General features: G+C 39.0%; 1 protein-coding gene across 1 annotated transcript; it reads left to right on the top strand.

The window, feature by feature from the left end:
- Positions 1 to 2,193: 2,193 nt before the first annotated feature.
- Positions 2,194 to 11,561, top strand: hsd3b7 (hydroxy-delta-5-steroid dehydrogenase, 3 beta- and steroid delta-isomerase). Its single transcript, XM_010744954.3, has 6 exons — positions 2,194 to 2,439; positions 4,929 to 5,084; positions 7,545 to 7,653; positions 9,080 to 9,179; positions 9,762 to 9,924; positions 10,850 to 11,561. Exons 1-6 carry the CDS (start codon positions 2,280 to 2,282, stop codon positions 11,260 to 11,262), a joined length of 1,101 nt encoding a protein of 366 aa, XP_010743256.1. The 5' UTR covers positions 2,194 to 2,279; the 3' UTR covers positions 11,263 to 11,561.
- Positions 11,562 to 12,670: the final 1,109 nt, after the last annotated feature.

Here is a 12,670-nt window from a genome sequence, read left to right as displayed (position 1 = left end):
TTCAGTATTAAATTCCTAACTCAAACGCTTTAAAATTCATTTTTCAAAGCCATTAATCAAAAAGTCATCATAATCACAAGTATTTCACACCCTACATAGTTGTACTTGGTAGAGCCACCTGTTGCTACAATAAGCGCTTAATGTGTTGTTGGGCTTTGCACAATGTTTGAGAGGCATTTCCTCCAGTCTTTTGGTGTTGTGTTTGTCCTGGAATGTGCAAGACCCTTAGTGCTTTCATTTTTGGCCAAAAAGTTTATCCAAGGCGCTGGTTCATTCATGCTAATCTCCATAAACATAGAAGTGATAATAGCCCTTCCCTCCCAAGATTGCGCTTGTACTTTTTGGTACACAGGCATGCTTTGAAGTGCTTTTACCAATACACACAGGCCAGTTATAAGGAAGGTTCTTGATATGGTTGACTGATGCACCTTTACTCCACTCTCAGTCACTGATCTCTGTTAATATTGAGTTTTGAGTGCCTTGGTTGTATGCTGCTTCCTTTTGACCCAGCTGGGATATCCTTACACTTAGATATAATTTTGTAGCCTTTTCCTCATTTGTGAATGTTTATTACTTTATCTAGATAGTTCTATTTGGTCTTCATTTTCACCTTTTCTTTCAGGTTCACAGTCTCACCAATGATACTTAATAGGAGTTTACGTTAATGATTTATAGACGGAGGCCAACCCTGTCCTTGTTAGGACAGAACGTCTCATCAGCATAAATTTGGAGCTTCATAGGGGAAGGGTGTTTGAGGGTCAGTCTTTCAAAATAAAGTGTTACACAGAAATAAATCTAATTTGTACTTCAAACAATTGCATAACTTTTAAGAGGGTTAAATACTTTTGCAAGCCACTCTATGTATATAATTAAAGGCTAAATGGGGTGGATCAAAGCTCTGGTTTTATTATTTTATATTGTTTTTTCTGGAAGTTAAAATCAGTCACAGACTTTGTGGATGTTCCATCCTCCCCTTATAATATTGAATATGAAATAACATTGACCACGTTGTTCTGCCTCCTATATGGTAACATGATAATATGTGATTCTATATGATGTAGTGGGACAGACTGTACAAAGCGGAATGAATGTAATGTTACTTTAAGCTTCTGGTATTTGGCTGTGCCCATGTGCACACGTGCCAGATTTGTGTTGTAATTCTCCCAATCGGGAAACAGTATGCAGTAAGTTACACCCAGCACAAGGACAGAAAAAAGTACAGATAGAGGACTGAAAACATAAATAATTAAAAGATAGATAGATAGATAGAAAAGACTTCACTTTGGCCATGAGAAGGAGCTGAAAAAAGCTTGTCCTGACAACAGAGCTAATCTGTTTGTCAAATTTGAGTCCATAATCAAATGTTACCCCAAGATTTTTGACGAGAGTTTGTGGTGAAAACATTCATCATAAATGGTGAACGAAACAAAATTCTGTGCCAGCCACTGCTTTATATCTGTAATGCAGTCCAGCAGCTTAGAAAGTGCAGTGTTTTCGTTTGGTCTCATGGGCATATATATCTGCAAATCTTCAGCACAAAAGTGAAAGGACAGGTTGTGTTTTTTTTAAACAACTGATCCCAGAGGTAGCATATACAATGAAAACAGAATAGGGACGAGAATAGATCTCTGTGGCACCCCACAGGGCAGAGATGCACTTGAGGAGCAGAGGAATTGATCTCCAAAAATGTCTGTAACTGAATAAAAACAACTTTTTCTAAAACCTTAGAAAGAAAAGGCAAGTGGGAGGCAGGTCTAAAATTGGAGAGCACAGCTAGATAGATAGATAGATAGATAGATAGATAGATAGATAGATAGGTTCACCCAGTAGTTCCATATTCATCCAATCCATTATTCATCCAATAGTTCCATATTCTTTATCATTTTTATTATAGCTAATATTATCTATTTATCATAATGTCTATGTTTGAAGATAACTCCTATGTGTTTCACCCCGTCTGTGCTGGACTGCACAGACTTCTCGATACGCCTCCATGAGAGCTTACGTATTTATCTGAACCAAAACCAGGATCTTTTTCTTAACCTAACCCTCTTGTTGACCAAGCTCTGACTGGCGTCAACAACGTGACCACACGGCCCACGTCCTGCGACACTTGGGACGAGTCATATAGATCTATGTCATGTAGTGGGCGTGGACCTGAGCGGCGCAGACGCACGTAGTCTTCTTAATACCCCGTCTGTCGTGCAGCGTTCAGTGCTCACCGGGAGAGTTGGAGAAGTGGATACCCCGCCTGTTTAGCTGCACCACATCACCACAGCATGTCTGAAAATAAGACGGGTCTCGTCTATTTGATAACCGGAGGTGCCGGATTCCTCGGCAGACACCTACTGAGTACCTTGCTGGAGAAGGAGGACAAACTGGTGGAGGTCCGTGTGTTTGACAAACATTTGGACTTAAGTTTAAATGAACTCAGCACAGGTAAGACGAGCTGACGCTCTGCTGTTATAAGTTCATTGAAACCTTTATCCCATATCAGCCATGCTGGACTCTAAGACCCAAACAGTTATACGCATGTTTCCTTGGGTCTTGCTTTAATTTAGTTTCAGCTTTTATTATTGGGTCACTACATCCGCAGTGGATTTCTCCTTGAACAGTACCGCAATGTCTCTGAAACAGCATTTAAGATCCTCAGTCAGCTTTTAAAAATTTGGCTTGATGAAATGTTTCTGCACGCATGCCAGCTGTGTAATGCCAATGTTTTCTTCAGTGGTCATTTGCATGGTTTGTCCCCTCATTCCTGTCTTATATTAGACTTGTAAGACTTACTATATTGACTCTTCCCATCTTACCCATCTCTTTGTTTAAATGGTCGTAATGGAAGTGTATGTAATTTTAGCCAGGCGGTAACAAACACTATAAATAAACAGGAGTTGTGTTAGGTTGTGGTTGTGGTCTCTAAATGGAAAACACACTAACATGGTCTGACATTCTTTTTCCTCACATGCTTCATGGTCACTGGGTCATATTCTGCAGAGATCAAGGATAGTCCCTCTCTTTCCTGCCAGATGTCACTCTCTAAATAACCAGTTCTACATATCCTGTGCCAGGATAAAGGTGTTTCAACCTGTCACTGTGTACTCTGAAATGACAACAGAATATAGGCGTTGTTTTCCATGGAGACAGTTATTCTGACCTGGGGTGGTTCACATGCTGTTTCTGACATGTTCTTTTTTATAAGGGGGAAAAAACCCACAGCAATTAAATTAAAAGCCAGGCAAACAGTAAGCTTTTCCCTTATCAGCGTCAGGAATGTGCCTAGCCGAACCACAAATGACGCCTCTATCCCTCAGTGGGAAATGCTTTGTTCAGCTTTCATCATTTATTGTCAGACAGCACAGAGTCCTGCTGTTGATTCAGTCTCATTCGGGCCCCTGAGAGATCAGCTGACAGTAACAGGATAGACTAGTCTCAGTAGCACCCAGTGTGGGCCTCATAGCCAGAGAAAAATTAGATGTTGACTTGTGTGTGGTTTTATCCCCGTTGGTGTGTAAGCTAAATTGAAATACTGAAAAGGTCTGTAATTAAACAAGTATGTAATTAGTAAAATTACAGACAAGAATGCAAATTCCAGAGAGAGCAGGGACATGCACACATTTGAGAGGCTGTTGCTCTACTCTGGAAAACCGTAACCTTACCCCTAAGTGCCAGCAGCAGTGGTCAAACATTTAAAAAATATTATAGATAGATAGATAGATACTCTGCCTTGCCTTCTCTCCCAAGCTTGGAAAAAGTTTTTCATAATCATCCTGCCAAAAAAAACAATCAATCATTAAATATGCCTATCAAAAATGAATAAAAGTTTGGATGATATAGGGATTTTTATTTGGTCTAACTTTAGCAGCTTTATGAGCTGATTGTATTTATGCAGCCACAATAGCTGAAAGTTAAAATATATTATTTATTTTCCCCCCTTTCCAGAGGCAGCTCAGCCAAATGGGCTGTTGCTCAAGCCAACTTTAGCCAGGCCCTGTGCACATCCTTGATAAGGAGTGTCTGAATTGCAAAAGAATCTCAGCTCAGTGTCCAAAAGTCCACTCCTGTTCAATATCAGCTACAGGTATTCTTATCTATCAATATTTCAAGGAGAGTGCATGGGCGCTACGGTAAACCACCGGTTAAAGACAGTGAGGGAATTTTCTATTCTAGTAAGCCACACATAGGCGCTACACAGGTATTGAATGTATTGAGGTCACTGTAAAGAAAGTGTTAAATCTTATATTGCTATGGGGACACTGACTTTTCTCCTCGAGATACAGAGCAGCTGTATATATGCTTGTGTCTAGAAAACCAAGCCCCATTCTGATCATTTCTATGGTAACCAAGGTCAGAGGATAAGTCTGTCTCCTTATCCTGACTCCCAAGACACAACAGATAGGTACATAACTTAGAAGCTTTCACAGAGTCAGATAACACTGGACACACATTTCCCTGTCTGCAGACTAATACTGTAGACACATTGAATATGACTTTTATGGACACTGGGTAGTTGTGGCTCTTTTCTGAGTGTATTGATAAATCCTCCATTCTCCTTGATCATACTTCAATAAACCTTTCATCATAGACATCTTGGACTCCTGTGTACTTTCCCTCCACTGACTGAATTGACCATTAATGAATAGAATAGAAAGATGTTCATGAAGACGCTAAACATTTTTGTCTAATTAAAAACATCATGCAATCCCACAAGTATCTGTCTTGTGTGAGGAAGAGTTGAGCATAATGATGATATTTGCTGTGTTTTTTTATTTAACTGGGTTAGCCTCAAAAACATCCTTTTGTCTGCTTTGTAATGTTTTGGTAAACAAAGTGATTACATCCTTACTCTTTTATTGGTCCGATCAGTCCTTATCCAGAATCGCATGGTGTACTGCATCATTGTCACTGTTTCTTCCTGTTTTTCCCCTCAGAGCGGACAAAGGTGGTGGTCATCAAGGGTGACATCACAGACTACGGCAGCGTGTTGAAGGCCTCACACGGGGCCGATGTTGTCATCCATACAGCCAGCTTGGTGGACGTTTGGCACAGAATTCCAGAGACCCTCATCTATTCTGTTAACGTCACAGGTTAGTTCCTTAGAGACAAAATCTTTAAGGGAGTGGTGATTACATCATTGGGTGATTGCTGTTTTGTGAATGTTTGGGAAACAAACCAAGGAAACACATTCTTGCATTTACCCATGGTTTAAAAAACGGTGGCCATAATGATTTTAAACATGTTGCCCATATCCTTTTCTTGATACTACTTCAGTGTAAAACAGCATGCTTAACTGCTTAACCCTATTAGTTTGTGATTTAGGGGTGAGTCACCAGATTGTATTAATGCTGTCTAAGAGGATTCTTTCATTCTTACATAATTACATGAATTTAACTCTCATAGATATACCATAAATAGAAAAAAACAGAAGAGAAATTATATATAATCCACAAGGAAATATATCACAAATTATCAGTATTGGTCTTATATTAGATGTGAGGCATGAGTTTTCTAATGGACCCACAAAATCTCCCTCCCTTTTTGGGAATAAAGCAAACTGATGATTTAATGAATGAAGTCTGGGGGCCAGACAAATGAAAATATTGTCTGTGAAGACAAACAAAGCAATCAGTCAGTTGCTTAAAACAGTATTACATTACTCGTAAACATACTGGATTTCTGCTCAATAGCCTTGATCTTCTTCTGGCCTACTGAGCTTGGCAGTTTCATCCTATGACTGTGCAGTGTGACTCCTGCTGATTTGCAGTCAGGGAACTTGATGCCTGCTGTCTCTGGAACAGCCGGTTTTTCTGTTTCTTTTTCCAGCTGAGAAATATTACAAGAATTCATAATCATATATATATATATCTAGATATATATTTTTTATATATATATATATATATATATAATATATATATTATATATATAATATATATATATATATCTATATATCTATATAGATATATACACGTGTGGTATATATATATATATATATATATATATATTATGACACGTGTGCTTCTTGGCGCTTGGTGTGTGTGTGTGTGTGTGTGTGTGTATATAGAATTTAAATTCAGACACCCGAAGCCTTGAGCTGTATGCATCAGAAAGCCTTGAGCTGTATGCATCAGAAAACTCCACAATCTTTTGTTGACAACAGCAGCATGTCTGATATCGTGTTTTTAATGTTTTGAAGTACCAGAACTTCCTCAGCTGAACATATTTGATGTTTTCCGCCTTTTGTTTGTCCACCTGAGTAAAGCAGAGGAACAGAGGGAGGGATTGATTCTGCCCTCTCTTGAACTTTATTTGCGTAGTTCAGTCCAGATTTTCCAGCTGAGAAATATTACAAGAATTCATAACCACATTTCTGTGTTAGTCTCAGAGGGAATTCATGCTTATTTCTGTGAACTCCCTCTTTTCTGGAGATGGAGTTAACAAACAGAGATTTGTTTAGCTTCAGATCTTCCTGGCACAACACTCCTAAGGTGTTTGGAGAATTGTCAAAACCCCCAGGCACTGGGGTGCACCTGTAAGACCAGTTTTATATTTCAAACCTTTACCACTTTAATGAGCCTTTTTTTTTTTTTTACTGAAAATCTGTCATATTGTTAATGCTAGCTGGATGGCTCTATGGTTGGCATTGTCAGTCAGTACACTTTGTCCAAGCTGTCCAAATACTTTTCTGCAGACTCATGATCTGCAGAAGATAACTGAAGCTGATGTTTAGCTTTTGCACTGCTGGTCAGTGCAGCTTCAAAGGGCACAACACAGCATGGCTTTAAATCTTGTTTGTTGATCAGCCAAATACCCAGATAGCAAGAGAACAATTTTAAGCATGACCTATCATTCTTAAAACATATTCCATCTGTTATCAAGCTTTCTTTTAATCTCTGCTGCTAACCTGGACCACATGTAACTTTACAGCCTGTGGACTGTGCCCTCTACTCCTCCACTCCCTCTAGGACCCGACTTCTGAATACTTCAAGTCTAAAAGACCTGAAAAGTATTTGATACAACTGCGTCCATATTTCCTTCCACTGCGTGTCCACTGTTGCAATAGAGACCAGGTTTCTGAAAAATGTGTTTTCTTCCTCTCAGCTAAACAGAACACATGTTGATGACCTACATCTTATGAATTTCCTGTTTAAATCCAGGTCAAATTCATCGTGTTACTCAATTTAAGGCCTGCGGACCAGATACGATGTTGGGTCAGCCATTGAAGGATTCACAGCAGGAATTAATAAATGTTGGATGGGGCGGTGTTTAGCTCAGTTGGTAGAGCAGCTGTCCCATGTACAAAGGCTCAGTCCATGCCACGGCAGCCTAGGGTTCGAATCCGACCACATTCTCTATCGAAAATAAAAAGGCTTGAAAAAAAATAAACACTGCGGACACACTGAATAATCTAACGTGTCAAAAGCAGTCGTGGCTTTTGAGGATTGAGCAAATTATGTGTTACCCAACAGAATTCAGCCTGATCTATTTAACACCAGCATTCATTATCTATTCATTATCTATCTAAATGACAACATTCTCTCTCTTCTCAGGAACAGAGAATGTGATCAATGCCTGTGTGGAGTGTGGCATCCAGGCCCTGGTCTACACCAGCAGCATGGAAGTAATTGGTCCCAACATCCACGGAGACCCCTTTATCAGGTGAAGCACAAAAAATGTAAATCTGTCTTTCCTTTATTCTGCTGTGTTTTCCTCACTGAACTTTACACTGCCATTTTGAGAAATGCGTTTGCTCTTTCATTTACGTTGCTGTTGTCACTATCTTGTATCTGTTCCCTTTTCTTCTAAATTCACTATCCTAGGACGCACTATGCCTGTACAGAAAAGATATGATTGGGTGGAGACATGACACACTGTGTGAAGTATCCTAGGGATCTAATCAAGGGGGTTTTAGAGTCCTTTAGGGGGCTCACTCTTTAACTTTCTGTCACACCAATTATACTGATCTTTTGTGTTATGTCTGCCGCTTGAATATGTTTGCAGCTTTCATTGCGAGCATACGTCCCCAGTTGTCTTGTCATTATGTAAAAATAGTCCTGCGACTTAGTGTCAGTTGTATAATAACCTCTATAGACTATCTCCATGTGAATGAACATATCTGTTCATTACACACTTGTAAGTGCATATTTTATAAATCTCTTATGACAGGCGCACTGTTGACAAAAGCTATGGTATTTTAAGAATGTACACACTCATCTACAAATATTTTGTCCTGTTTTTCACCTGTAAAAGACACTAACGTGGCACTTGCAGTTGACTGTTTCTTCAAACTTATGTGGAAGAATGTTGTTTCCAAACACCGTCTCCAGGCATACATCATTCATCATTTATTGTTTACCAAATACCAAAATAATTATCCTAGACTGAATTTGGCATGAGTCAGAGCTTTGTCATTACTTCACACTCCACACTCACCAAATACAGTGTTTATGTAGTTTAAATATAGGGAGTGGTGTGCCATTCATAGTCAGACTCTTTACGGGTATGTGCGAGATGGCGAAGCCAACTTCAGTGCCTCTCTAAAAGTGTTTTTACGTGTGAAATAGAGAAAAGAAGGGTGGCACGGTGGGGCAGTGTTTCCTGGTTCAAACCTCGGCTGGGGCCTTTCTGTGTAGAGTTTGTATGTTCTCCCCGTGTCTGTTTGGGTTCCTCCCACAGTCCAAAGACGTCTTTGAAAAAATATCACTTATGTGTGTGTGTTGGCACTCACATAGCTTCAGCTGTACCTCAGAGTAATATTTGGCATTCTCACTGGGTTCATGTCATAAAGTGAAATCACACCATAAGAATGAACCATTGTCTACTCTTGTTGGAATGTCTCTGTTCAGAGACAGAGTCATTCCAACAGGTCTGCAGAGGCACTTGACGGTTTCCTGGTTTAATCTTCCTCCTGGTTTAATCTTCCTCCTGGTTTTCTTTCCAGCTCTCTTTGTGCAACTTTTCTCTCTGAGCTCTAGTGCTTTATTTGGCATCATCATTCCAACACATTCTTCTCATATATGTGGCAAGATCAGGAAAACACTCTGCTTACTTTCTCCTAAATGCTCTTCTAACTCTTTCTATGCAGGGGCAATGAAGATACACCATACAACGTGAAACACACTATGGCCTATCCTAAGAGCAAGGCAAAGGCAGAGAAAATTGTGCTTGAAGCCAATGGCACAGAGGTATTTTATGTTTTTACTATATTCATTTCACAAATACATGGTTATTGTTTCTGTTCTTTTCATTTAGTTCACCTTTTCATACTGTACATTTTAAACTAGCAACAGTGAGGCATATTTATTAAAATTTTTCAGACACACTGAGAAAAACATAAAAAACAAAAAACAACAGTGTAAAAATAACATTCATAAAACCATAATAATGCAATGTAATTCAAAAAAAGCTGCAGATATGGAACCTTATTATGTGGAATTATTGGCCTTCAGATATGTGTATGTATGTTTGTGCAGTATAATGCTGAATATCAGATCTGATACTATATCATCTTGATCGTATCTTAAGACAGAGTAACTCAGACAGCTGTTGTGCAACTTTGAATGCGTGCCTTAATTCTAGCTCAGGATGATGGAACTTCTTGTGCAACGTTGCCACAGAATGCTAGATCATCGCCTTGTGGCCTGTCTGTGGTGTCACTCCTACAATCACAATCTACAGAAACCTACCCTTTGACCCATTGTGTAAATATGTTTTTGCTCTATGCTTCCTGTGTGATTCCTGAAATTATTGTTTTGTCTCTTGTCCAGGTGAAGGGTGGAAAGTGTCTATATACGTGCTCTCTGAGGCCAACGGGAATCTATGGTGAGGGGCACGAGCTAATTAAGGATTTCTACAAGCAGGGTGTACAAAGGGGAGGATTGATCATCGGGGGTGTCCCAGAAAACTCTGAACATGGACGGGTATATGCAGGTAAATTTACTGTTTTTAGTGAGGCAAAACCACAACGTTAACGTCAGAGTTCCCCAATATAATCTGAAAATCCAAAACAACCTCTCTATTTTTAAACTCTGGAAACAAACACGAGGATACTGAACTGCAATGGAGGACCTGATAAAAGACAAGAATGATGACTGACTATGTATGTTCCCAGCAGTACTAAAAGCAGAAGTACAGTGATCATAGAAAGGCACTTCCTCTTGCATTTTACAGGAACTGTGTTTGTTGTAATTGATGCATTTTACTATGAAGCCAGTCCAGACATAAAAAAAAAACCAAAACAAAAAAAAGCCGAGCTCTTAAGCCGAGCACCCCTGACAGATGCAGATGTTACAGAGCTGGAGCATCTAATTAAAATCTGGACTTAAACTAATGCATTAAAAATATACTGATCTACCAAAGCTCATCTATTCATTGATGTACCCATTCACATGAGACACCCATCACTGTTTGTGGTTAACAGAGTACCAGCTGTATATGGAACTTATCTTGTCTGTCACCACACATCCTGTTGTAATGTTGGCCTATATGTGTCACTGTATATGATGGTAAATGCTGTCATCTTATGTACTCTAACTAGCTGGTTGAGTAAGAGGAGGGCAAGGCCAGATCTGTATTAAATTGATTACAATCTGTAACTTTAACGCTATATCCCACTACACATTGGTCCTTTAAATGTAGTTATATTTTTCTCGAATGTATTCATACATAGGTTTCGCTTTAAATAAGAAATATTAATAAAAACAGGAAAAACATGCTTCAAAAAGGGTCATGAATTGCAGGGTAAAAGGAAAGGTGAAAAGGTGTGACAGTCGCGAGGCATACTACAGTAATTCTAATAAGGTAAATGATTTAACTAATTCAATCTAACTAATTACCTGTGTCTTTGTGTTGCTAGGTAACGTGGCCTGGATGCATTTACTTGCAGCCCGAGCCTTGTTAGAGCGCCCACAGACAGTGGGAGGTGAAGCTTTCTTTTGCTATGATGATTCACCATACAAGAGCTATGAGGACTTCAACATGCTGTTCCTCTCCACGTTTAACTTCCGAAGGATCCGTATGCCCACAATGTTCATCTGGTTTCTGGCCATGTTTAATGACCTGCTCCGCTGGATACTAAGCCCTGTGTACAACTTCACGCCATTGCTGAACTGTTACACTTTAGCTGTGGCTTGTACCTCCTTCACCGTCAGCACAGACAAAGCCCAGCGTCACTTTCAGTACAGGCCTCTGTACAACTGGGAACAGTGTCAAGCCCGCACACAGACATGGGTCAATACATTCCCTTTGGATGACTCCAAAGACTCTTAATGTGACCTCATCTACTGCAACACGCACCAGTAGCTGCTGGACTTGCAGTACTCCAGATACACACATGAAGAGTAACCTGCTATTAGGTGACTATATAAAGCACAAGCATTAATTTTTTACGTTATATTTGTGTAATTTGCAAGTCTAGTGCTCATAGCATAGTTGTGATGCACATACATTAACGACCTTGGTAAACAATATATGATTTATGATTAAGCGAGGGATACAATATAGTCTACAGGCATTTACTACACACATATAGATTTTATTTTGTATTTTATTAATATATATATATAACTATTTTATGTTGCATAATTTAAATAATATTTTGTAATAATATAATTGTGAAAACTTTTTTGTAATTTGTAATAAAAATTATTTAATATATTCAACATGGCTTTGCTTGTGATTTGACACTTGATTCTCAATACAGGGAGAGGCTGCATCTTTCTGCTTTTACTTTCCACAAATGATTTCATTTGTGTATTTTATTATGATATCATAATGAAAGTTTGTACAGCCTGGGGAACTGACTCAGTTCACTGTTTTTGTTTAATGTGCATGTGTTTCCTAATGGTTACTGGACACACATGATTACTGGGAGTTCTCCATCTCTGGATTTCCATGGAGACAGTGAACTTTGTTTATCCATAGTGCAAAGGGTTCCCTTTTGGTACTCTTTTGGAAACTTGTCTGCAGACTCTATGACAACCAGCTGGTTAGCATTTATCTGTACAACAAAGACTTACTACATGGGAGTTCCCTCACAGAATAACTTGACCCTGCTCCAACATGTCTGAGTGTCTCCGTATTACTGCGGTTTTCCATAGCAATCCTCACAACATTTATATGGCTACCACTATGCAAATGAAACCAGAAGGATGACTCACAGTCTCCAAATAAGGCTTAGTACGCTCTCCCCAAACAAAACATGACAATTTGAAGTTGTTTTATTATAAAATAATAATAATTATTGATTGGTCTACTAACATAGACCTGGAGCATAACACTGGTGAATACTGAGAGAGTATGTTTGGTGTGATTCGTAAAATGATATGGCACCTACAAATATATCTGTGTGTGTGTGTTTGAGTGTGTGTGTGTGTGTGTGTGTGTGTGTGTGTGAATTCAACAACAAAGCGCTTTTAATTAAAGTGGATTGCGCCATCTAGTGGCTCAACTAAAACATACCAGTAAGTGAAAAAAAATCGAGGTGACTTCTATCGTTTTTATTATGAGTGTTTATTTGCACTTTCATCGTTGGTTTAATTTGGGGAATATCTTTTTTTTAAAAGGTTTTAAGTAATTATTTGTTCAATTTCTCTGTAACTTCTTCAGATGAGTATCCTGCGTTAACGGTGCGTTACAAATAAACACACGTGGTTGCTAGAGACACTGTCAGGAATGT

The sequence above is a fragment of the Larimichthys crocea genome, chromosome XII, assembly GCF_000972845.2.
Source record: "Larimichthys crocea isolate SSNF chromosome XII, L_crocea_2.0, whole genome shotgun sequence".
Taxonomy (NCBI): Eukaryota; Metazoa; Chordata; class Actinopteri; family Sciaenidae; genus Larimichthys; species Larimichthys crocea.
The sequence above is the reverse complement of the archived record's forward strand: the minus strand, read 5'-3'. Positions and strand labels throughout refer to the sequence as shown.

What these genes read in the sequence shown, in the direction of transcription:
- hsd3b7 (XM_010744954.3), top strand. Translation starts at nt 2,280, where the DNA reads ATGTCTGAAAATAAGACGGGTCTCGTCTATTTGATAACCGGAGGTGCC. An exon ending in TTGAAGCCAATGGCACAGAG is followed by an intron (nt 9,180 to 9,761) that starts GTATTTTATGTT and finishes TCTCTTGTCCAG; the next exon opens with GTGAAGGGTGGAAAGTGTCT. An exon ending in ACATGGACGGGTATATGCAG is followed by an intron (nt 9,925 to 10,849) that starts GTAAATTTACTG and finishes TTGTGTTGCTAG; the next exon opens with GTAACGTGGCCTGGATGCAT.